The sequence below is a fragment of the Balaenoptera borealis genome, assembly GCF_965194805.1.
Source record: "Balaenoptera borealis genome assembly, chromosome: 17".
Classification (NCBI taxonomy): Eukaryota; Metazoa; Chordata; class Mammalia; order Artiodactyla; family Balaenopteridae; genus Balaenoptera; species Balaenoptera borealis.
The window spans coordinates 37,106,058-37,133,828 of record NC_138876.1 but is presented as its reverse complement, the minus strand read 5'-3'; the positions used below and the strand labels follow the sequence as shown (position 1 = coordinate 37,133,828).

Genomic DNA, 27,771 nt, shown 5'->3' with positions numbered 1-27,771 from the left:
ACTCACTGAAGTCTATCTATAGGCTCCAGCTAAGCCTCTGATCTAGCTTACGTTTTATGGATGAGAAATTGGAAACTTAGATATTTTGGTGCAGATGAGGAATACCTTATATACTTTACAATACCTGTGGTATACATGAGGTATATATTATTAAATTAGTAGTCATTTACTCAAGATTTTGTTTTCTGCAGAAAATATTGAATATGAAATGGAAGGGGTGTTTGTGTGTGTGTGTGTGTGTGTTTGCTTAATGCTTGCCACCTTAGGCTGTTAGGGCTTGGTTTTCTGAAAAAAAACTCTTGAAGGGAGTTTAATAATAGTTGGAGAGGTTATCAGATAATTTAAGAATATTTGTAATATATCAGGTGTTCAAGAGCCTGAGCCAAAAATGGCAATGTATTTTTATAGAAGATAGCACAATCATTTCTTGTCTACTTGCCTGTGGGGAAGCTCAGCAATTTAAGCTATCTAATCACTGTTCCTTTCTGGAACATCTAAGAATAGAGAGAACCTTGTTGTAAATGAAAAAGAAATTCAGAGCTTATTTTACCGCTTCTATTTTTATGCTTTTACTGTTTTTAACATTTTCCATTAACAGTTTTAGGAAAAACTTAAAAACAAAAAACAAAAAACAATGACCAGATGTGTAAGTTAAGTTAAGTGGTGGACACCTTAACATCTAAATTTCAGGGGATTAGCAGGACAAAAGTGTTTATTTTCTTTATGTACCAGTCAAGGCAGTGTTCTATCAGAAGCCCAGGCTCCTTTTATCTTGAGGCTCTGCTATGCCCTACTCAGGCTTTGAATTATACTGCTTTCAGCCTCTTTTTTTTAAACATCTTTATTAGAGTATAATTGCTTTACAATGGTGTGTCAGTTTCTGCTTTATAACAAAGTGAATCAGTTATACATAGACATATGTCCCCATATCTCTTCCCTCTTGCGTCTCCCTCCCTCCCACCCTCCCTATCCCACCCCTCTAGGTGGTCACAAAGCACTGAGCTGATCTCCCTGTGCTATGCAGCTGCTTCCCACTAGCTATCTATTTTACGTTTGGTAGTGTATATATGTCCATGCCACTCTCTCACTTTGTCCCAGCTTACCCTTCCCTCTCCCCGTATCCTCAAGTCCATTCTCTAGTAGGTCTGCAGACCTGCTTTCAGCCTTTTTAAGAGGAGAATCTGGAAAAGACCTATCTACTTCTTTTTTTTTTTTTTTTTTTTTTATAAGATGGGTTTTTTTGCCATTTCTTACGCATGGGGATTTTTTTTTTTTTTAATTTTTTATTTATTTATTTTTGGCTGTGTTGGGTCTTCGCTTCTGTGCGAGGGCTCTCTCCAGTTGTGGCAAGCGGGGGCCACCCTTCATCGCGGTGCGCGGGCCTCTCATTGTCGCGGCCTCTCTTGTTGCGGAGCACAGGCTCCAGACGCACAGGCTCAGTAGTTGTGGCTCACGGGCCTAGTTGCTCCGCGGCATGTGGGATCTTCCCAGACCAGGGCTCGAACCCGTGTCCCCTGCATTGGCAGGCAGACTCTCAACCACTGCGCCACCAGGGAAGCCCCTATCTAGTTCTTAATATCCCCAGGTTGGAGGTGATATATATCCTTCTCAAATTTCATTGAGGAAAACTGTCTTCATGGACGTTATGTATATCTTAGAAGTCATATCTCAGAAACAATTGTACATTCTGGAAGGGGAAGCACAAAATATTGATGGATAGCTAGCCATTTCTGCCATACAGGTGTTCTTTCTCATTAATATATTGATCATTTTAAAAGTATGTTATGCTTTTGTCAATAACCTTCAAGATACCTAACGTGTATATTTTGTTTACAACAGAAAAAGTGATAACTGGAGAGCTTTTATTTCATTCTAATTAGATTGAGTTTCAAAACATTGCTTAGTGGAGGCAGGCTGTTCAGTTCCCCAAATCTTTATTGCTCTATGCTGGAGCAGCTAGTTGAAGGCTATTTTTGCCCTTAGAGAATTAATGGCTTAGTATAGGAGATTTTGTAAACTACTAACTACAGTGCAAAACCAAAGCAAAGAGGAGCTCTAAGGAAGCACAATTAATATTTTTGGGATACTAAAAGGAAGGAGTGGTTATGTCCAGGTGTGTGTGGCTTCTAAAACACAGAGGTAAAATGGAGAGGTAAGAAAAATTGAAAATGAAAAGATGGAAAATGGTATAGTAGACAAGCACTATCCAAAAATAACATAAAGATCAGGCAAAATAAAACTTAAGGCAAAAGCATTGATGGACGTATATAATAGATGCTGAATTATAGTAAAAGGTACTGTTCTCCAAAAAATATATGATGGCTTTGTATGTACCTAACAACCTATCTTTGAAATGTGATAGATCAAGCAGACAAACCCAAACTGGGTCTTTGAATAGCACAATTAACAAGATTGTTTTATAGATACATGTAAAACTCTGCACCCAGCAGATAAGACAGTGTACATTCTTTTGATGCACACATTGGATATGTATAGACATTGAAAAAGACTTGGTCAAAAAGGAATTCTTGACAAATTTCAAAGAATCATTATCATAAAGCCCATCCTCTCTGGCCAGAATACAATTAAATTAGAATAATTACCCATATGTTTGAATTTACTTCTACCATTTTATTATTTGTTTTGTCTTTGTAAGCTCTGATTTTCATTCTTCTATTTCCCCTCTCGTGCTTACTGTTTACTTTTCAGTGTCCTGAAATAGCTGCTCCATACTTTCTTTCCAAGTTTTCTCGCTACCTTCAGTGAGAAAGAGTGGAATGTGCTTACTTCATCTTACCCAGAACCTGGAACCTGTTAACATTTTGATGTACAACCGTTAAGAGACTTTTGTTTCTTTGTGTGTGTGTGCACATACACATATACATTTTTTTTTGTAATTTGTGTTTTTTAATGTTAGGAACATGTTTCAAGGACATTAATTTTTTCACAATGTTATTTTAATCATTGGCATGTATTACATTGTGTAACTGTTCCATAGTTTGTTTAATAAGTCCCTTTTTGTTTGTTATTTAGGTTATTTTTCATTTTCTGTTTTGTAAAATGCTTTAACAAACATACTGGTAGGTAAATCTTTGCACACACCTCTGTTTATTTCCTTAGGAGAAATTCTTATCAACTATAAAATCAAAATTTGTGAGTAATTTTAAGGTTTTGGCATGTGTAACCAAATTATTCCCTGTGAAAAATTTGTTAACAGTATTTTCTAACAAGCACATTTTTGTTCCAATGCTGTTTTTTATTATCAAAAAATATTTATTTGAAACTTTTATAGATGGAAAATGCTGTCATATCTTTTATTGCTAGCTGGAATTATCATTTTTTTAAACCATTTTATTATCTTTTCATTTCATTATGAAGAATAGCAAATTTTTATATTTTGTTAGCTGATCGATATTCAGTATTTTTCAGTTATATCTTTTGGATTTTCTATATAAAAAACAGTCATCTTCATGTAATGGTGATTTTGTGTTCTTCTTGTCAGTACTTACACATATTTCTCTTTTTTACCCTTCCTTAGTTGTTTAGAACTTCTCTGACTGTCTTAAATAATAATGCTGGTAATAAGTATCTTCAACTCACAGCTATTTTCCTTAGCTCCTACAGTAACTGCCCTAAGTTATCTTTTAGTTACCAAAGCTGATGGATTTAAAAAAAAAAAAAATTCTTGTATTATAGAACCTCTCTACTGCATTACCAATAAGGAATCCTTATTCTTAACCTTCTAAATAAGTTTTGTTTTGAAATAATTTCAACCTTACAAAAAAGGCAAGAACATTAGAGAGAACTAACTTTTCCTTTAACTATAAGTTGCCTATATTATGCTGCATAACCCCCCAAAATATTTTACAGCAAAAATTTGATGAGGGAGTTTTTAGGTGCTGTAACCAAGTCATCAACCATGGAATCTCTGTTTTTGAGCAACTTGGCTTCCTAGTGACCATGTTAGGATAAACTGATTGCAAGTACTGTCTGTTTGTAACCCAAGTATTTGCCATACACTATTTAATTTAATCATATCAGATAAATAAATAAGATATAATCTTTGCTCTCTAGGATTTCATAGTTTAACAGAGAAGGTAATTATACATAAACATATACAAATGACAGGCTTATGAGGTAACATAAGCCCAAGAAAAGTGATACAGTCTCCTTAATGTTGATGTGTAGGGTGAGGGACATTGGAGAAGAGGATATGGGGCAGAGGACATTCATACTGGGCCTGAACAAGATGGGAGAATGGACAAAGTGTTCTACACAGAGGGAAGATCATGAGCAAAGTCAATGAAAATTCATAGTGTTTTTTCTGGCCCTGTGGGCATTAGATGTATGTGTTTGGAGGAATGGGGTTTGTGGGTGGGAGAGAGTTGGATAATAATAAGAATTTCTGGAAAGGTTGACAAGTAGGAGGCTGTTGTTTTAGAGCCATCTAATACGACGTCTTAGAGGTTCTTATCCCGAGTGACCTTGCATTTTCAGATGCTTGTGGAATTACCTGTTATTTCACTTGAATAGATATATTCCTAGGGAGTCTCTAAATATGGAGTGATGAGAGCTCTTAGATCTGCTCTTTGACGTTTTTCTGTAGCAAACTTTGAACTAAGTTATTATGAGGGATTAAGGAGATAATGTATCATTTATTCTGTTGGTTAGTTGCTGTTACTTTGGCATTGCGTGTTTTAATAGAAAAACATAAATAGTCTTCTGTAGAAGTAGTTTTTTTTAGATACTTGATTCTTTTACTTTGGTGATTTGGCTTATTCACCTCAGCTTGTATAATGAGAAACTGAAAGAAGATATTAAAAAATAGATGAAAAATCCATCAGTAGGTTTTCTGTCAGTTACAATACATTTACAGTATTATGTTACTTTGCATTATGTTTTCTCTGGTTCTGTCTCTGAGAGTTTTTTTTTCTTCTGGGGCAGGGGAGACAATAAAAACTCATAAACTCTTAAGAGGATTTTATGAATTCTCTATTGATGACAGGTTTTTCAGAAATAGGAAAACCAATGTTAGTCATGCTTCTTGACTTCTCAGAAACTGTTCATTTTTAACATCTCTCTTGAGTAGTGATAGCATGGGGGGAATATGCATTTTAAGGTTGAACATTTTGATACTTAAAATTTCTTTTGGAAGCGTGATTTGTTAAGCATCATTTTAGCATCTACTCTCGTAAAATATTTGTTCCCTAAATTTATTGATATTTTATATGTTAATTTTATAGCATATGATAATTGGCACTCTAAAAGCTGCTAATATGAGAAAAACTTGAACTTAGTCATTCTACATTTCTTTTCTATTTGTATCCATTGGTAATGAATGAAGGAGTTGGTTTTTGCAAGCATTTGCAGTTGAATAAATTTAAGTAAGCTTTCTTCTAGCAGGCTTCAGTGTAGGTGTTAACAATGTCAATTGCTGACAGAAGTTGATTTTATTTTGTCAGTAAAGTTCTGGTTTAAAGAATACAAGCAGATAGTTATTTCATGAAATAGCTAAAATTTTAATTAGTTTTTATATAGGTTTTATAGTGGAAAATGCATTTGAATAAAGTTTTTAATCTTTTTCTCCTTTGTCTTTTTAAATGCTGTTTAGGTTTAGTTTCACTTATATTTTCAATTATATTCCTCAATAATATATCTATATACACATTTATTGTGTGAGAAACTTCTGAGATTATGAATTCTCATTATGCTTTATCTGTTTTCTTTCTTTCCCTACTTTTCTCTTTTGTCTTCTTCATTGTGTTCTTTTTCCTCTCTTTCTTTAATACTTTCTATGTTTTCTTCCTCAGTCATATTCTCCCCCCTTCCGTGTTTCAGTATTATACATTAGTAAGTGGAGATCATTGAATCCATTATGATGGTCTTGTTTCTTCTATCTTTCTTCCTCCAGGCCTCGTTTTTGAATGTCTTTATGGGTATTTAAAGTAGGAAGAGAAAATGGTAGCTGAAAAAAGAACCTTAAAGAAGCTCTTCTTCCTCTTATGTATTGTATAATCAGTATATAGTAACATTGTTTCATTTGGGAAAATGTTTATAAAATAGGCAGAAATCAGACAAAGTACTTGTAGATTAGGATAATCTTTGAATGGGATCTACACTTATGTTGTTAAAAGGTATGGCTTCTATGGTTTCTCTTCGTATGTGAAACTTCATGATATAGAACTTCTTTGTAATTGTTTTTGTTGGGGTGGATCTGCTACTTATTAGCTGTGTCTCTTTGGCAAGCCTGTTTACTTATCTGAATGTTAGTTTCATCTTTGCAAAATATGATAAACGATACCCATCTTTCACATACATTAAGTTTAGTAACATTTTAAGAATAATTATTTATTGATAGATTGAACTTCTAATTGGATTCTTTTTTCCCCTATTTTATAGGTTACGTGCAGAGTCTGATTAGACGAGTTGTAAATAACGTAAATATTGTTATAAATAATCTTATACTAAAATATGTTGAAGATGATATTGTCCTTTCAGTCAACATCACTTCTGCAGAATGCTATACAGTGGGTGAATTGTGGGATCGTGCATTCATGGATATTTCTGGTGAGTAAACGCCAAGAAGAGTATAGCCTTTTCTATTGTTGCAACAGTTGTCTTGGATTCTAAACCTTTTTTTGGGCCACCAGGCTCCTGGATAAGTCTAATGAAAGCTTTATGCCTTCAGCCTGGAAAAATGCACATATGTAAAATTTAGCATACAATTATATTAATTTTTATTCTTTCTTACCAGTCACATTCTTGCTTCAAATATTATATATAGTATTTTACAATGCTATGGGTTGAAGGAATAAAAATTAAATAATGCTTAGTTAAAATTTTGAATGTTTGTGAAAGAGGAAAAGGGGACATGTTGCTTTTGCATAGTTCAGTAATGGCAAAACAGTGTACCTGACTGATTTATGTTTTAGGTTTGTGTACTACAGAGCATATTTGGAATTTTTGGATAATCCCAAAGCCTCCTTTATTATGTGCTGCATTCTCCTTCTGCTTATATTAAAAGAACTATTAAGTAATAATATAATTTAATAACTACAAAATATTTATTATTATTTTATTTATTATGTTCTACATGGAAGGTAGGCACTGTGTCCAGCCTTGAAATAAGAGCTCTGAAAAAATAGTGCTGCTTCTTAGTTTTGTCAGAAGACATAATAGTTAAATAAGGCACAACACTTGTTGATACATGTTCTGATAGGGTAAGCAGTGGGTATTTTTGGAAAACATATTAAGGAGACTATTGTGAACACCTTTTATTTGTGACTCGCCATTGTACATAATTGTTAAAGGTGATGGCACTAAAGTTGACTACCTGAGTTTGAATCCTGGCTCTCCCAACTTCATAGAGATGTATGACCTTGGGTGAGTTACTTCACTTCACTGTTGCTTAGTTTCCTCAAATACATACCATAGCATAAAAGTGTCTTATACATAGTCAGCACTCAGAAAATGAGCAGCTATTATTATTATTTAAATTCATTTTCTCAGATTCTCATTACAATTCCATAAAGTGATATCCTTTCTCATTCGTTTAGTCATATATTCATTTACTTATTTTAAGTCCTAGTTACAAGAAAGCGAAGTGAAATTGAGTCTCAAGGTTACTTAACTTGCCTTGTTAGGGCATACAAATAGGAACTAGAAGAATTGGAATATAGTTTTGTTTTTGTGTGTTCTTTAAGGTTTGGCCTTCACATTTTAATAATGAAGAATAATCCTGATCTTGCAGCTCTGTTGTGAGGCATAAATAAGAGCATATGCAAGGGCCCAAACTTTGCTTCTGAGACATTTTCAGTGCCTCCTTCTTATCCTCTGTGGAAAGAAATATTTGGTTAAAATGCCAAAATAAAAAGTTATGAAAAATAGAAAACAAACAGAACTGGATGATGCAGGATTGAATAAATGAGTTGACATTTTAGGGGAAGTAATGTCATTTATAGTTTTTACATAGAAGTAAAGCAAATATTACTCTGGGAAGTTATTTATAATGAATTAGAGTCTTGGATTGGGAGTTAGGAGATCTTGGTTCAAATCTTCCCTCCAACACTAACCTAGTGCAACCTTGGGTAAGTCATTTGTAAATGTGAACAACCTACCAGTATATTTATGAGAGTCAGTATGATACCACATGAAAGTTCATGATGATGGTGGTGGTAAAGACAGCAAAGAGTATTTTCCATTTATTGAGTGCTTGTTAACTGCTGTGCCTGGTGCTGTTTATTGTTTTTGTTGTTATTTTTAGTTAATTATCTTGTTTGAATCCTTTAGCTTCTGAGGTAGATACTGTTTCCCCTTTTATTAATTTTTAATGCAACATTTGGTACTTAAAAGGATTTATGTAACATACACTTGTTATAACACAATATAATGAACGCTTACCCTTTAAGTAACTAGAACATTAACAGTTTGCCCCTTCCAATGTACTTTTTCCTGTCCTGTTCCCTTGCTTCCTCCTAGAGTTAACTGCTGTATTAAATTTTATCATTTAATTGCTTTAAAAAAGTGCTGTAAAAAGGAATGAAGTCCTGATACATGCTAAAACATGGATGAATCTTGAAAACATTATGCATACATGTAAGCATTTCTTTAGGACATATGTAGTACTTAGGAGTGGGTTAGTTAGATGGGAGGATATGCAAATATTCACATTTTCAAAATAATGCAGAATCATTTTCCACAGTGCTTGTTAGATAGACATAGTTATTATCCTCATTTTATAGATTAAATTGTAGTACATTATGTAAAGTAAGTACCAGAACCAGAATTCATTTTGTATTTTTTTAAGATAGTTCCTGTTATATTCGTGTTTAAGAAAAATATTTTTCAAAGCTTAATAATTTCCTCTCTCACTGAAAAATTTTCTAGGATATCCTTGAAATGTGATCACTTTATATTCTTATAGCATAATGGATAAGAACATATGCTCTGGAGTAAGGTTGTCAGAGTTTGAATTACACCTCTGCTCTTTATAAACTGTCTAACATTACAGATTATTTACCCTTACTGTGCCTTTGTTCCACAGCTTTTAAACAGAGCCATATAAATATTATAAGAGATAATGGATGTAAAAGATTTAGTGTAGTGTCTAATAGCAAATACTCAGTGAATTATAATTATTATAAAGAGAGGGAAGGAAGCATCTAGCTGGTTTCTTTCATTTCTTGTTCTATTATGATAATTTCTTTAATTTATGTACATGTATATAATAACAGTAACTAAATCATTTATATACTATGTAAAATGAAATTATATGGTAGGTTTGTGTTCTTTTCAGCTAACAGACAAATTTGATATTTATTTGCTTAATAAAACTTTACTGTTTTCATACATGTGCATACTCTTTATACTTCTTAAAAACTTAAATCCAAAAAAGAAAAGAAAATTAAATGTTGAATTAATTAGAGATTGCCAGGATATACTCAGAAATAGAAAGTATAGTTTATTCTTTTGAAGATTCCCATGGCCATAGCATGTGGATAGTTGCTAGCTGAAAGTCACTGACCAAGTAGATTTGGGCCTAATGTTTACCTAGGAATTGCTTATTAGTTAGGAATAAATTTGCTAAAGGTTTTATTTTCTAGTTTGATACTTTACCAGCAATTGTTTCCATTTTTATTCCCTTGAAAACAAACTTTATACCATTACTGGTAATTTTGTAATTTCTTCATTAGTTATTATTTAGAGGCGTGCTGACCACTAGAATATTCTGTGATGATGGAAATGTTTTATTTTTTATTGTCTAGTACCCTAGCCACTAACTGTATGTGGCTTTTGAGTACATGAAATGTGGCTAATGTAACCAAGGACCTGAAATTTTAGTTTTATATAATTTTAGTTAATTCATAGGTGAATTTAAATAACACCGTATAGATGGTGGCTACCATAATGAAGAGTGCAGTTTCTGAGAGTAGCAGTAAGTTTTTCAGTGTAAAATAAATGTTAAATGAGCGACTGTTACTCAAAATATTTTTTTAATATGGTTTTTCAAGAATTTTATTTTATTGTTATTTAATATTCCATGGCAGATAGTGAAATGTAGCAAAATTTTTCATAAACTTTGTCTTAAATTTGTAGTTAGGTGTCAAGCAAATTGGGGGCAAGCTGCTTCATTTCTTTAGGCTCTATTTGATTCTTTGTATATAAAATGGGGATTATTGTGCCTGAGGTTGTTGGAAGATTTAAATGATATAATAAATGAGAAGTTCTTTTATAGATTCTGACATCATGTATTAAATGCTCTATTAATCTTATTTCTATTATTTTTATTACTGTTATACTAATAAATAATTGACTTTTTTTCCTCTAACTTTCCTTTTTACTTAAAATGTTTTTCTTTCCTTTTTAGCAACTGATCTGGTGCTGAGAAAGGTTATCAATTTTTCCGACTGTACAGTTTGTCTTGATAAACGAAATGCTAGTGGTAAAATAGAATTTTACCAGGATCCTTTATTGTACAAATGTTCCTTCAGAACACGTCTGCATTTTACATATGATAACCTAAATTCCAAGATGCCATCTGTTATTAAAGTAGGTGTTTCTTTTTCTAATAGTTGAGTTGCATGTTTCTACCTTATTGACTTTCATGCATGCTAATTATTATTAAAAAGCAAAGAAGAAATTAACCTCATAAATATATAAACCATTATTTTTTGTAAAAATGTTTTATTTATAACTTTTATGTTATTTGTTACATATTATAACTTTTTGTATTGTGTGTTCTAATAGAGTTATTTTGAGGACAACTTTTTTTTTGTGACTGTAGTTTCTTTTTTAGTTTGTCCACCTGATTAGTGTTTTTCTCTTCAAGTAGATAGAGGAGATCATATCAAAAAGTGTATTTATATCCATGGTGGACTGAAGATCAATCTTTATTTCAATCCTTATAAATTGTTTATGTGATAGCAATAGTTATTGACCCTTATCTTAGGTAACTTTACAAGACTTAAATTTGCTTACCTAATATCTTAGTTTATTGGTTTAGGAAATTTTAGCTTTTTACCTGTGGTATCAAAATGTAATTACAATTTTAAGTCAATGGGAATTTTTCAGTAATGTCTTTTTTTTTTTTTAGACAAGCTTTTATTTATTTATTTAACGTTTTTATTGGCATATAATTGCTTTCCAATGGTGTATTCGTTTCTGCTTTATAACAAAGTGAATCAGTTATACATATACATATATCCCCATATCTCTTCCCTCTTGCGTCTCCCTCCCTCCCACCCTCCCTATCCCACCCCTCTAGGTGGTCACAAAGCACCGAGCTGATCTCCCTGTGCTATGCAGCTGCTTCCCACTAGCTATCTATTTTACATTTGGTAGTGTATATATGTCCATATGTACACTACCACTCTCTCACTTTGTCCCAACTTACCCTTCCCCCTCCCCGTATCCTCAAGTCCATTCTCTAGTAGGTCTGCGTCTTTATTCCCGTCTTGCCCCAAGGTTCTTCATGACCATTTTGTTTTTTTTTAGTTTCCATATATATGTGTTAGCATACGGTATTTGTTTTTCTCTTTCTGACTTACTTCACTCTGTATGACACATTCTAGGTCCATCCACCTCAGTACAAATAACATAATTTCGTTTCTTTTTATGGGTGAGTAATATTCCATGTATATATGTGCCACATCTTCTTTATCCATTCATCTGTCGATGGACATGTAGGTTGCTTCCATGTCCTGACTATTGTAAATAGAGCTGCAGTGAACATTGTGGTACATGACTCTTTTTGAATTATGGTTTTCTCATGGTATATGCCCAGTAGTGGGATTGCTGGGTCGTATGGTAGTTCTATTTTTAGTTTTTGAAGGAACCTCCATACTGTTCTCCATAGTGGCTGTATCAATTTACCTTCCCACCAACAGTGTATGAGGGTTCCCTTTTCTCCACACCCTCTCCAGCATTTATTGTTTGTAGATTTTTTGATGATGGCCATTCTGACCGGTGTGAGATGATATTGCATTGTAGTTTTGATTTGCATTTCTCTAATGATTAATGATGTTGAGCATTCTTTCATGTGTTTGTTGGCAATCTGTATATCTTCTTTGGAGAAATGTCTATTTAGATCTTCTGCCCATTTTTGGATTGGGTTGTTTGTTTTTTTGATGTTGAGCTGCATGAGCTGCTTGTAAATTTTGGAGATTAATCCTTTGTCAGTTGCTTCATTTTGTTCTCCAGGGTACTGGTAAATATTTTTAATGTATATAGTTATTCTCTAAGTGTAAATCTTGTGTTCTTTTATTGCATAACAGTTTTCTGTACCTCTTGTCTGTCTATCTACCTATTTAGCTGTCTTTGAGGAAGAATTCACACAGTGACTTGTGATCTTGTTAATAACTAAGTTTTAATGTGGAATGAATTTTTATTATTGAATTACAGGCTTTTGTACTATAATGGAAAAGCCGGCCCTAAGTCCGAACACTGGTATTGACTACTGTGCCTGTTTGGGCATGGCTATATAAATTATTTATTACTTTTACATTACATTTTTAAAAACATAAAACACTTGCTATTTTATGTAGCTTTATTGTACTTAAATTTGTATTTATATATGAAATCCACCCATTTTTCTTTGGTAGTGCTCAGTCATGAGTATGTATTTTTTTTTCCTTATGCATCATACAGCGCACATTGTTTAAATTCTGTTACTTTTTCCTTCTATTTTTGAATTAGCTTCTTAGGCAAAGATAAGCATGGAAAAGTATTAATTCAAAAGTAATTATGCCGCTGTCTCAGGACAATGAACTTACTTTCCTTCTTTGAACTTGAATCTGCTAGTAAAGTTGGGGAATGTTAAGGGTGAATTCAAGATATATTTTGAAAGCAAGTAATGGATATAGGGAAGCCTTACTATATAAAAAAATCGTATTGATCATTAGTACAGATTTAATTGTCCATTCTAGGATGTGGCTAACTTAGAGGAAAATAAAAATAAGTGAACTTGAGGAAAACTTAGTGTTGGCATCTAAGTTTTTCTCAAAACTGACTAGCCATGACATTTTATTGTAAAAAGTACCTTAATATAAATAAGCTTGTTGACAGGTAGTTTTTGACTTTGGTAATCACTGAGTGTGAGGTACCATTATGCTTAACTGAAATTAAATTTTGAGGTTTTTTTATTTTATTTTATTTTATTTTAATTTTTTTTAAACATCTTTATTGAAGTATAATTGCTTCACAATGCTGTGTTAGTTTCTGTTTTATAACAAAGTGAATCAGCTACACATATACACACGTTCCCATATCTCCTCCCTCCCACATCTCCCTCCCTCCCACCCTCCCCATCCCACCCCCCCAGGCTGTCTCAAAGCACCGAGCTGATCTCCCTGCGCTATGTGGCTGCTTCCCACTAGCTATCTATTTTACATTTGGTCGTGTATATATGTCCATGACACTCTCACCCTGTCACATCTCACCTCTCCCCCTCCCCATATCCTCAGGTCCATTCTCTAGTAGGTCTGTGTCTTTATTCCCATCTTGCCACCAGGTTCTTCATGACCTTTTTTTTTTTTTCCTTAGATTTCATATATGTGTTAGCATACTGTATTTGTTTTTCTCTTTCTGACTTACTTCACTCTGTATGACAGACTCTAATTCCATCCACCTCATTACAAATACCTCCATTTCATTTCTTTTTATGGCTGAGTAATATTCCATTGTATATATGTGCCACATCTTCTTTATCCATTCATCTGATGATGGACACTTAGGTTGCTTCCATGTCCTGGCTATTGTAAATAGAGCTGCAATGAACATTTTGGTACATGACTCTTTTTGAATTATGGTTTTCTCAGGGTATATGCCCAGTAGTGGGATTGCTGGGTCGTATGGTAGTTCTATTTTTAGTTTTTGAAGGAACCTCCATACTGTTCTCCATAGTGGCTGTATCAATTTACATTCCCACCAACAGTGCAAGAGTGTTCCCTTTTCTCCACACCCTCTCCAGTATTTATTGTTTGTAGATTTTTTGATGATGGCCATTCTGACCGGTGTGAGATGATACCTCATTGTAGTTTTGATTTGCATTTCTCTAATGATTAATGATGTTGAGCATTCTTTCATGTGTCTGTTGGCCATCTGTATATCTTCTTTGGAGAAATGTCTATTTAGGTCTTATGCCCATTTTTGGATTGGGTTGTTTGTTTTTTTTGTTATTGAGCTGCATGAGCTGCTTGTAAATCTTGGAGAGAGGTTTTTTTTTAGTACTACTGTGATGTAAAATTTACTGTTTTGAATTAGACCCATCATTCTTCCAACTCTTAGTGCTTGGAAATAAGTATTAAATGGACATGGTTAACCTCATTGATCATCTCAAAGACAGGGAATTTCCCAGAATGTTCCAGACACCCTAATTATTTGTCTAAGACTCCCACATATGTTTAAGTGGCTTTTGAGTTTATTTGTATTTTGGGTGGGCTTTTTGTAATTTTCTATCTTTTGTGAGTAATAAATATGTCTTAAGAGATTGTATCATCTATGAGATGTAGAGCTTAGGGTATGTAATCTATTTAACATTTCCCCTGTTTTTGAAAATTTACTTTTTCTTAACAGTTTTTCAGAGGAATGAAAGTCTACACATAAATCTTTGACCACATCTCTGATTAATTCCTTAGGAGAGATTTCTGTAATTGCAAATATCTTATTAATGGGTTTAAACTTTTTTAAGGCCTGTAATCTGTACTGCAAAATTGTTTCCAGAAAGGTTTAACCAGTGTATATGCTCATGAACATTAAGGGAGTGCCTATATTACACTCCTGCTATCCTTAAATATGATCATGTTTTAAAAAAGCCAACCTGTTCAGCAAAAATAATACAAATTAATATTTATTTGATTATTATCAAACTTAGATTTTTGAAAATATGTTCACTGGCCATTATTTTCTCTTTGAAAAATTCATTCAGGTTCTTGGTCAGTTTTTCTATTGTGGTTTAACTTTATTGATTTTAAAGATATTTACATGTATATACATATAGTGTGTAAAATATCTTATATATGTTAAAGATATATATGTTGGTGTGTATAGTATTTTAAGCACATACATACATACATACATACACACAGAGTTGACACTGGTTTTGCTAAGACAGGTTATCACTGGTGCTGTTGGTGCTGTATGGTATTTAAAGGGTGTGGCAGAGAAACCTCAGATTGAAGAAGAGCTTGGCAGGCCTGCGGTGCCTGCCCCCTCAACCTGTCCCCCATTTCAGGGTCTATTCAGTGTATGATTTTTAAGTCAGTTTTAAGAAACCTGTACTCATATTTGAATATGGTATTTTACACCTCCCCACACAACTGTCTTCCCCTTCAAGTACAATATTTTGTGCCTTTAGCCCTAAAAATATGATGATTACCATTACTTCTTTTTCATGTTTCATAGACACTCAAATACCAGTTAGTTAAAATAAACCTTCCAAGAGACTTGACTTTATGGCTTAATTGGTTTTATTCCATGTTTATGTAACAGCAGGAAATCATTACACTGAGACTGTCTTTATATTCTATTGATGTCTCATTCTATAAGGAGAACTTAGATTGGACTGCTTTGTGCCCTGTTGATAATAATTAATCTTATTTCTTATAATTGATTCATGTTATAAATTTTATACCATGTTTAAATCTTTTATTTAAAGTTTGTTTGAGAAATTTTCTTGATCATATTTTCACTTGGTTTTCCATATTGACAATAATCATTTTATCATGTGCATACTTACGTAGTTATGTTAGTAATTGACTCAGTTAACATATGTTTTTAGGATGTGTGTGTATTCTTTTTGGTTCATAAAGCTGAAAAGGGTGATTAAAGTCTTACTAAAATGACATGAAACTTTTATGCTTAGTTGTGACAGAGATCTTTATGGTTTTTGTTGGAGTACTGTCGTACTCTTAACATTATAAGGTGGGTATTTTGGTAACAAGAAGTTTTGGGAAAAGTTATCTGGAAATCCAGTGTGACTGTATCTTCTCATTATCATTTCTATTTCCACTTAAATAGTTTGGATTAATATAGTTTCTATCTAAAGTGTATTGATCATCATAGAAAAATCTGTTTAAATTCCTAAGATTTTAAGCTATTATTTTGGCTTAAATATTAGAAATGTTGGGACATTACTGTTTCTCTTATGGTATTCCATTTTAAGACTTAACATTTCTCTACTTATGTTAAATGGTACTCCCTTTGAATATGCTTTTGTTGATGTTTTTGTTTTTTTCAAAATACAGATTCATACCTTAGTAGAGAGTTTGAAACTTTCTATCACTGATCAACAATTGCCTATGTTTATCCGTATAATGCAACTTGGGATTGCTCTTTACTATGGAGAAATAGGAAATTTTAAAGATGGAGAAACAGAAGATTCTACGTGTCACAATAAAGATATGTTAGGAAACATTGCAGGTAAATATAACAAAAACTTTTATTTTATAACTGTTGTTTTTACAAAGTGTTTTCACTATTGTGAAACTTCGAAAACTACAACATTAGATTATGTTTTGCAGTGTTCTAATATGATGGGATGATTTTATTTTGCTTGTTTGACACTAATTTTTTTCTTTCCTACATTTTGCATACTATTCTGACTTTCTTTTTTCTACATGTTAAAAATAACTTGAATATTTCTAATAGGTATAAGTGTTTGGAATATACATTACATAAAAGTTAAGGCAGTCCAACCTCAAGATTTCCTAGTAAATTATAGTGCAGTTGACCCTTGAACAACATGGGTTTGAACTGCGCAAGGTCCACTTGTACACAAATTTTTTTCAGTAAATACGTACTACAGTACTACATGATCCATGGTTGGTTGAATCCTTAGATGCAGAACTGTGAATATGATGGAGGGTTGACTGTAAGTTATATCTGGATTTTCAGCTTGCACCCCTAACTGCCTTGTTGTTCAAGAAACAACTATATTGATAATTTTTCTGCAAAGTCTCAGCAAGAGTTATTATAACTTATTAAGTTATTTATACTTAATTATTATATGTAATTATAATTGACTATAATTATACCTAATTATATGCTTCATTGAAGGATACCTACTTAATTAATTGGAGCATTACTTAAAGAAGTATATACTTCATTGAAAGATACTTAGTGGGTTAATTTCAGTTATTCAATTCATTATACTTTTACTAAAGCCTACTGTGTGTAAGACATTATTGCTGGGAATGTGGTAGAATGTAGAGATAAAGAAATGTGGGAGAATACAGAGACAAATTCTCTTTCCTTAAAATCTTAATATACAGTGGAGTGGACAGACATGTGAACAGTTAGTTAAGCATGATGTATGGTAGAATGATAAGATGTTTGATTTAATAAAGGTATGAATGATCTGAAGTAGAAAAATGGTGCACGGGATGATTGGCTTTGACTTGTGTTGGATCTGAGACTCAGGAAAAATTTGGAGAAGATGATGATTAACTTCCATAGTTCGAACCTTTAGAAAAGGGCATTTAAAACTTAGGAACAGGGACTTCCCTGGTGGTCCAGTGGTAAAGAATCCGCCTTCCAATGCAGGGGACGCGGGTTCAATTCCTGGTCTGGGAACAAAGATCCCACATGCTGTGGAGCAACTAAGCCTGTGCGCCACAATTACTGAGCCCGGGCACCTCAACTAGAGAGCCCACGGGCTGCAAACTACAGAGCCCACATGCTCTGGAGCCTGCGTGCTGCAACTAGAGAAGAGAAAACCGGCACACCACAACTAGAGAGAAGCCCGCGCACTGCAATGAAGAGCCTTTGCGCCGCAACAAAAGATCCTGCATGCCTCAACAAAGATCCCACATGCTGCAACTAAGACACAACACAGCCAAAAAATAGTTAATTAAAACAAAAACAAAAACAAAACCCCTTAATCTATAAAAAAACAAAACAAACAAAAAAAAAACTTAGGAACAAATAATCTTATTAAAAAATGGGCAAAAGACCGAATAAACATGTATCCAGAAAAGATATACAGGTGGCCAACAAGCACATGAAAATATGCTCAATATCGTTAGTCATGAGGGGTAATGCAAATCAAAGCCACAGTGAGATACTGCTTTACAGCCACTAACCAGTGTAGTTATAATAAAAAGACACATAATAAGTGTTGGCAAGGATGTGGGAAAATTGGAACCCTTATGTATAGCTGGTGGGAATGGAAAACAATCTGGTTTGTCAAAAAGTTGAACATAGAGTTACCATATGAGCCTAGGTAGGGTTCTATTCCTAGGGTTATATGACAGAGAGTCGATAACATATGTCTAACATAAAAACTTGTATGTGAATGTTCATGGCAGCGTTATTCTTTTTTTTTTTTTTTAAATATTTTATTTATTTATTTATTTATTTATGGCTGTGTTGGGTCTTCGTTTCTGTGCGAGGGCTTTCTCTAGTTGTGGCAAGCGGGGGCCACTCTTCATCGCAGTGCGCGGGCCTCTCACTGTCGCGGCCTCTCTTGTTACGGAGCACAGGCTCCAGACGCGCAGGCTCAGTAGTTGTGGCTCACGGGCCCAGTCGCTCCGCGGCATGTGGGATCCTCCCAGACCAGGGCGCGAACCCGTGTCTCCTGCATTGGCAGGCAGACTCTCAACCACTGCGCCACCAGGGAAGCCCGGCAGTGTTATTCTTAATAACCAAAAAGTTTAATAACCTAAATGTCCATCAGCTGATGAGTAGTTAAACAGTTGTGGTGTATCTGTACACTGGAATATTATTCAGCCATACAAAGAAATGAAATACTGATACATGCTAAACTTTGAAAACATTAAGTGAAAGCAGCCAGTCAAAAAGGAACATGTTGTATGATTTCATTGATATGATATGTCCATGATAGCCAGTTCTGTAGAAGCAGAAAGGAGATTAGTAACCTGGACTTGTGGGGAGGAGGGAATGGAGAGTGACTGCTAATGGGTAGAGGTTTTCTTTTTGGAGTTTCATGTTTCTTAGAACATGAAAATATTCTAATATTAGATAATGATGATGGTTGTACAACTTTGTGACTACACTAAAAACCACTGAATGGTATACTTTTAAAGGCCAGATTTTATAGTATTTAAATTATAGCCTAATAAAAAAATTTTATCACCTTAAAAAAAGCTTAGGGAACATTAATAAGCATATGTAGGTATAAAACATTTTACTTCATTTCACACTAGGCAGCGAATTCCTGTTAGACATTGTTCCTGTCCTAGCAATTCATTATCTAACACCTAGAACAAAACCTAGCATATAGAAGCTGCTCAATTCATTTTTTTCACCATGCTATTATGATAAATTTCAAGTATATAGAAAAGTTGAAAGAATATTATACAGTGGGCACCCACATACTCATCATCTAAATTCTACAATTAATATTTTGTCACATTTGCTGTATCATATATCTGTTCATCTAACACCGTTTTCTCTCCATCAATTCAACCAGTTTCTGATGCCTTTCAAGGTAAGTTATGGACATCAGTATACCGCACCCCTAGACTTCAGCAGCATTTCATTAACTAGAGTTTATATTTATTGATGGTTCTTTTTCTTTTTTTGAAGATTAAATTCACAAGGTGAAATGCATAAATCTTAAGTATACTATTTAAGAAGTTTTGAGAAATGAGTATGCCTATGTGATGCAGAACACCCATCAAGATATGGGTCATTAACATCTCACCAGGTTATCTCATGCCTCTTTCCAGTCATCCCCCGCTCCAGCTGCCTGCCCACCCCAACTCCACTCAAGAAAACCCTGTTCTGAATCTTTAAAAAATCGTGGATTGGTTTTTGCTGATTCTGGAATTTCATATAAATAGAATCATATAGTATGAATTCTCTTGTGAAAGGATTATTTCATTAAGCATAATATTTTTTTTTACTTTTAATTTTAAAAAACTTTTTATTAAGACAATTTTTAGAGCAGTTTCAGATTTGCAGCAAAATTGAAGGGTAGGTACAGAGATTTCCCATATACCCCTGCTGTCATACTTGCATAGCCTCCCCCATTATCACCATCCCCTCCAGAGCGATACATTTGTCACAATTGATGAACCTACATCATTATCACCCAGAGTCCATAGTTTAGTTAAAGTTCACTCTTGCTGTTGTACATTCTATGATAGATACATCTATCTATCTATCTATCATTATGGTATCATAAAGAGTATTTTCACTGCCCTAAAAGCATCGTATTTTGGGGATTCATCTGTGTTGTTGTATATATCAGTATTTCTTTCCTTTTTATTGCTAGGTACATTGTATGACTATACCATATGAATATAACATAGTTTATTTAGCCATTCCCCTGTTGATGGATGCTTGAACTATTTCCAGTTTTGTTTATTATAAATAAAGATGCCCCGGACATTCTTCTGGAAGTCTCTTATAGACATGTGCTATTCTTTCTCTTGGGTAAATGCCTAAGAGTGGAATTTGTTAAGTAATATATGTGTGTATATATATATATATATATATATATATATTTTTTTTTTTTTTTTTTGGAAGAAACTACCAGGTTGTTTTCTCAAAGTGGTTGTGCCATTTTACATTCCTATCAACAATGTATGAGAGTTCCAATTGCTTCACATACTTGCCAACATTTGTTGTTGTCAGTCCTTTTTACTTTTAGCTATTTGGATGGATATGTTGTGGTAGCTCATTGTGGTTTTAATTTGCACTTCCCTGATCAATTATTTTGAAATTTTTTCATGTGATTATTGACAATTAATATATCTACCTTTGTGAAGTTTATGTTAAGTATTTGCCTATTTTTAAAACTTTTTTGGGTTTCATTACTGATTGGTGGTTCTTTTTTTTTTTTCTTAATTTTTTTTTAATTGGAGTATAGTTGATTTACAATGTTGTGTTAGTTTCTGCTATACAGCAAAGTGAGTCAGTTATACATACACGTGGTTCTTTATATATTCTGAATTCAAGTCTTTTGTCATATACATGTCAAATACACTTGGGGAGTATTTTTTGCCGGTCTGAGTTGCCTAATTCATTTTTAAATACGTGTCTCTTGAGCAGAGTTTTAAATTCTGATCAAATGTATTTTTCAAAATTTTCCTTTGTAACTATTCCTTTCTGTGATCTAAGAAGGTGAGTAGGTGTTTGTTTATTTGTTTGTTTGTTTATGGATGTTAAAAAGAGGGTTGCTTGCTTCCAAATGAGTCTGAATTAGTTTTTTCATCTGTCTAAAGCAGAGATCCTTAACCTTTTATTGTGTGTGCTACGGACTCCTTTGACACTCTGGTGAAGCCAGTGAACCTTTTCTCGGAAAGTTTTAAGCGCCTTGATTTTAATATGCCTTGGTGTCCTTCCCCAATTCTGTTTATGTCTTGGGGATGTTTTTCTTTGCCCCTTTCTGGTGGTTCTTTTCATGGCCTCAGTAGTTTCCTTACATGAAACTAATACTTAGGTGAGGACTGGAGTGGGACCCTCTCCAGGTCTCAGGAGCTCTCACCCTGAACAGGTCTTTCTTGTTTGGTACTCTGCCCTGCAAACTCTAGCCACCTCAGTCTGCCTGGACTCAATACTCTGTTTTCTCATCTAAGGATGTTAGGATACACCATTCCAAGGGCAAAGAGTATTTTAAGAATTCTGACCAGAGATCAAAGAGATGCTTTTTTCTTTTCCAGGTCACAATTCATTCTTTTTACAAGGCAGTAAGCAAAGATTTAGAACTTCAAAACCATCTTTCATCAAAAATCCCTCTTAATTTTTAATTAATATTAAGTATAAATTATAGTGACTGATTTCTTAGACTTCTCTTAGTGATGTTTCTTTCTTTTGTTTCAAAAGATCAAGCAGTGGGATACTCCTCCTGTTTATTGGTTTTGACAAGAGAGGTCCAGAATCCATCTCTTTGGACCCAGCCTGGTCCTGGGTTGAGCTAACCTGACTTTTTGTTTTATAACCAAGATGATATTCAGTGATGATGTCCAATTTGAGATCTTACAAGGGACAGTTAATAACAGGCTTTATTTATTCCCCAGTAGAAACTTATATGATATTTATGGTTAATAGCAAGATGTGAAGATCAAGTAAAACGTTTTCTGGATTTGTAAGTTTTATAATTTATTTTGAAGTAAAATGGCTAAGGTCTCTTGGTACTGTATTTTAGGTACTCTAGTTACTATTTATCAAGTCTTTTTTGTCCCAGATGAAAGAGGTCAATAGCCATGTGTCATGACCTAAAAGTGTACGATGTTCCAAGAGTCTCCTGTCATGAGAATTAAAAAAGTTACAAAGTTTTTCTTGCCAGAAAACCTGGAAGTGAATCTGAATGAAGATGGTATTTAATGGAGTGTGTGTATTTATTGATTTATCAGTGAAGAGTAGATATGTTTGAATCTGCTGGAGGCTGCTTATACCATGAATTTTTAAAAAAGTAATTTCTTCCCTAAATTCCATGATGATCTGCCTCTTTTGTTTGTATTGTTAGAATAACATTAAGGGACCTTGATGGATTTTGTCTTACAAAGGTGGAATAAGTTACAGTGGTTGGAATTTAAATCCTTAGTCTGCTAATTTGTAACCACATAAAAGTTCTTTGCTATAATTTTTCATCTATAGAATAGGAAAGATGTTATTTACTAATAAAGTCACTATTATTTTTCTTAACTACATATGAGAATAGTTTCCTTATAACATTTACTTTCATTCTTTGGGATAATTCTTTTCTTGGTGGGGGCACATTCTGCCTAGGAATATTTGCCATTCTCTTTCTCTGTTGGGTGCATCAGGAAATCAAGAACTTTTCTTGGATTTTTCTGATATTACGTTTCTGAGAAAAGTCATTTTTTCAGCCCCTTAGCCTTATTTTTGGAAGGTAGGTTATATGTTGTTGTTGTTGTTTAAATTAATGAGTGAATTCCTAAAGAATGAATTCTTTGTATTTATCAAACACATTTAAAAGTATGTAATAAACTACTCCCCATATAACATTGTGGACTATGAAAGGAAATTTATGCAGTACAATATATAGAAACTTGAAAATAGTAATGCTAAGTTATTGGTTTCAAATAATAATAACCAATGTGTGACTTGTTCATACTTTATATGTAGAAAGAATCATGTGGGAGAAACTTTTATATAATTTAAATTCCTAATTGTCCTCTTGCTTTAATTCCCTTTATTTAAAATGACTTTATTTTGATTGATAGGTGCTGAAGATGAAACACGAGTAGATACGCAGTATCCTGCTCAGTACAAAGGCCAAGAGCTGTATTCACAGCAAGAGGATGAGCAGCCACAGGGATGGGTATCATGGGCCTGGTCATTTGTGCCTGCAATTGTGAGTTATGATGATGGTGAGGAAGACTACCTTGGGAATGATCCTACCTCAACCACACATCAACAAAAAGCACAGACTTTGAAGGATCCTATTGTTTCTATAGGATTTTATTGTACAAAGGCAACTGTGACTTTCAAAGTAGGTTTCCTTTTTTTTTTTGCTGTTTATCTCTCAACTTTAATGCTTAAATTTTGACTTCTAGTAAGAATGTGGCTTAGTTTATTTTACACTTAGTAGATGTGAGACAAGAGTCTAACAATCTTTACTTCATAAAATTATATGTCCCTTCATCTGAAATCTCTGAATTTTGGTCTCTTTTTGTCTTCTTAAGGCCTTCTCCACTTTCCTTTTTTAATAGCTTCATGGAAAGTTTTTCTCTTCCTACTGAATCTTTCAATTGGCATACAGAGATGCCTTAGTATTTCCATTGAAAAAGAAATGCACATTAAAAAATCTCCCATGACTTCATGTACCCCTCTAGCTACTGTTTCATCTCTGTGTTGTCTTTTCATTGCAAAATTCCTTTAAAGCATTGTTTATATACATTTTCTCTCTTTCCTCACCTCTCTTTAAGATAGTCCAGTTTTTTTTATTATCTAGATCTTGATCTAACTCTGTTTTTCAGCATTGTTTAAAATACTTTGAGTACTTCCTCCACTAACAAATGCATGTAAAATACATTCTCAAAAGAGATTATATAATAGGTGTTTTCAGGTTAAACAGTAATAAGGTGAACATCCTTTTATTTTAAAAAGTATATGTTCTTCTTTGATCATATATTGTCTTCTCTGCCCCTCAGCTATAACCCATACTTAATTTTAGGTTATTTCTTGACTTTTTATAGTAGTATTATCACACATTTAATATTCCTGAACAGTATCTAATTCATTCAGCAAATACATATTAGTGCCATCTATGTACCAGGCATTGTTCTGTCTCTGGAGTTCACAGTGAACAGGTGAGATATAAATCCCTGCCTCTTAAAATGTAAATTGTTATTATAAACAAATAAGATATATAATATACCCGTTGATGATAAGGGTTATGTAGAAAAAAGAAAAGGAAAGAGGAATAGCGAATGCTTCCACTAAATGGGAGGGGAGTTTTGCAGTTTAAAAGAGGGCGATCAGGTTGCCAAGGGGAAGATGGGGGAGGGATGGATTGGGAGTTTGGGATTAGCAGATGCAAACTATTATATATAGGATGGATAAACAACAAGGTCTTACTGTACAGCACAGGAAACTATATTCAATACCCTGTAGTAAACCATATGTATATATGTAATAAACAGTATGTGTGTGTGTATATATAAAAAAAAAAAAGAGAGTGTGATCAGGTGTCATACTGAGTGAAATAAGTCAGACAGAGAAAGACAAATATCATATGACATCACTTATATGTGGAATCTAAAAAAATGCTATACATGAACCTATTTGCAATGGTATAAATGAACCTATTTGCAAAATGAACCTATTTACAAAACAGAAAGAGTCACAGATGTACAAAACAAACTTATGGTTACCAAGGAGGAAAGAGCAGGGGAGGGATAAATTGGGAGATTGGGATTGATATATACACACTACTATATATAAAATAGATAACTAATAACCCACCGTATAGCACAAGGAACTCTATTCAATACTCTGTAATGACCTATATGGGAATAGAATCTAAAAAAGAGTGGAGATATATATATGTATAACTGACTCACTTTGCTGTACAGCAGAAACTAACACAACATTGTAAATCAACTATACTCCAATTAAAAAAATAAATAAATAAAAGAGGGTGATCAGGGAAGGCCTTAATGGGAGGTGGATATTTCAGTAAAGACTTGCAAAAGAGGAAGCTCTGCAGATACGTGGGAATGAACATTCTAGGAATAGCAAATGTAGAGGCCCCCAAAGTTCATGTAACAGCAAGGAGGCCGGTGGGGCTAGAGAAAATTGAGCTAATGTGGAAGTAGTACAAAATCAGGTCAGAGAGGTTATGGGGTTGGGAGAGGTCCATAAATTGTGAAACCATGTAGGTCATTTTAGGGACTTTATCATTAATCTTGGATGAGATAGGAAGGTTTTGGACAATTTTAAGCATAGTAGTTATAGGAGGATCCAAATTATGTTTTAAGTTGCATCAGCTCTGCTCTGTTGAGAATAGATTATAAAGGGACAAAAGCAGAAGTAAGGAGATCAGAGAGGATTGCAATTTTCAAGCAAGAGATGATGATGGCTTGGACTAGGGTGTTAGCAAGTGGAGGTGGTAAAAAGTAATTGGATTTTGGATGTATTTTGAAGGTCAAGAGTACAGGACTTCCTGATAGATTTTATTGATTGACATAAATGAAATAAAGAAGATCCATGGAAGGCTCCTGAGCAACTGGAAGGGTTGAGTTCTGATTTTCTGAGATGAGCAATACTATGAGAGGATTAGGTTTGAGATAAATTTCAGGAGTTTGGTTTTGGACAAGTCAGTGAGGGAAACTGAAAATAAGTGACTAGTGATGTAGGTGGCAAACCAATAGAGTGCCTGTCTGGAAGCTAAGTGCCATAAATGTTTTATAGTGGAGGGAGTAGGTCATTTGTGAGAATGGATTCATTGGATTTGTCAATGTGGAAATTACTGGTGATTTTGACTGGAACAGAGATTTGAGACTGGTGGAATTGTAGTTGGAGTTGGTTAAAAACAAATGGGAAGACTGGTGGGAATGTAAAATGGTGTAGTCTGTGGAAAACTGGCAGTTCCTCAAAAAGTTAAACATAGAATTATCATATGACCAAACAATCACACTCCTAGGTATATACTAAAAAGAATTGAAGACTGAACTCGAGGAAATAGATGTACCTGAGTCTTCATAAAAGCACTATTTACAATGGCCAAAAAGTTGAAACAACTTAGATGTCCATCAGACAGATGAAGGAATAATAACCTTTTCAGAAGATAGTGGCTATTCTTTTTTGATAGTACTCCAAACCCAGTAAGTGGTAACTTTAAAAAAGACCAGTTGTGTCTCCAGCTCTTGGAAATTGTCTGGTACATATTCAACAAATAAATGTTTGTTGAAGAAATCCATCATCTATCCATCTACCCATCTCCTTATCTGCTTACCGTTTTTTAAAATTTTTGGACCCTCTTTTAGATTATTTTTTCTTTGATTTTATTTGTCTTTGTGGGTTTATTTTTTTATGGAGGCATTTTTCTGAAAAAGATAAACTCATGTGTCCAACCTGTGAAGTAGTATTACAGGTACTATTCCAGGCAACTGTTACATACTGGAAATGTAGCAAAGAAAAATCAAGTTTCTGCTCTGGTGTTTTTACTTTAGCTTAGATTGTTTAACTGCTTGAAATAAACTTTTTCAATCAGTAGTAAAGCTATATAATTTATAACTGTAGCAGATGGTAGATTAAAACTATTTAAAAATAGTGTTTAAAGATTTTTCTAATTAAAATTATTCCATATTTTCTAATCTGACAAAAGCTAAAAAATATAGACAATAAGTTTCAACAAAAGTTTAGTCATGGCTTGATTAGCTTGAAAGATTTTTTCTTTTGGTAATAGTTTGGGGCAGAAATGATAAAAAAATGTAAACATTACTTCTACTATTTTGACACCATTGTTTATTATTTCTGAATTTTTGAAACAAATTATTATTTTATTTTATTAAAAATTTTGCAACTGAAATTCACTGATTTAGCTTTGTTTAAATTAAAGGGATATGGGTCAATCTGCAAAATAAAAATGATAAAACAATAAACCCTTTAAATGTATAATAAAGAGCCAACTGTTGCCAACTATTGTTAGATGTTTTGCCAGTTTTAGATGATCCAAGTGAAATTATTTTTAATTTAAGTTTTTGAGGGAAGTCAGGGATTGCTAGTAAAGTACTATCTTTTCTGGTGACTTGTACATGTTTACTTTTAAATTTGAAATTATTCTGGTACATTTCTGTTAACTTCACTGATGAGAAGAATTGTAATTAAACTGAGTCCGTCAAAACAGGCATTTATATACAAAACTTTTATAGACTTTTGGGGTAGTATTTGTCATTAGTCAATATATCTTTAAAAAAAATTTGAAACATTTATGTCTCTCTAAGGTTTCTCTAAGGGAAATATGTTGATATTTTGGAGGAAAACATTAGAATTATTGTTCAGCTTGGGTTTAAAGAATGTATGGAATTAATTTGTGGTTCATATTTTGGTCAGAAAATAAGGTCATGTTTCTACATTAGCATTCTGAACAGTTGATATCAATCCAACAAAAATCATGCCAAATTAAATGTAGCATTTAAAAAATAATGTTGAAAATTGTTCTTGTAATGTTTGAGTCCTTTTAATCAATTAATTGCTTTTTTTCTACAATAATTGTAGACAGCTGAAGGGCAATCAAGTTTAAAATATTCAATTTTACTTAAGCATTTTAGATTATAGAACTGTACTTTGAAATAACATTGTGTATACCAGTTCTAGAAGCATCCAAGAAATAAAGGC

The 27,771-nt window shown here is 33.5% G+C and overlaps 1 protein-coding gene across 17 annotated transcripts in view; it reads left to right on the top strand.

Moving 5' to 3' along the window:
- The window catches only part of VPS13B (vacuolar protein sorting 13 homolog B), a 765,850-nt gene that overhangs the window by 54,534 nt on the left and 683,545 nt on the right, over positions 1-27,771 (top strand). For all 17 annotated transcript variants that reach the window (XR_014236520.1, XM_082364176.1, XM_082364168.1 and 14 more), the window contains 4 exons: positions 6,400-6,567; positions 10,367-10,548; positions 16,242-16,416; positions 23,151-23,419. Coding sequence is in view for 16 of the 17 variants with exons in the window: in XM_082364176.1 (XP_082220302.1) it covers positions 6,400-6,567; positions 10,367-10,548; positions 16,242-16,416; positions 23,151-23,419 (794 nt within the window). In the remaining variant the exon portion in view is untranslated. The remainder of the gene's footprint in view (positions 1-6,399; positions 6,568-10,366; positions 10,549-16,241; positions 16,417-23,150; positions 23,420-27,771) is intronic.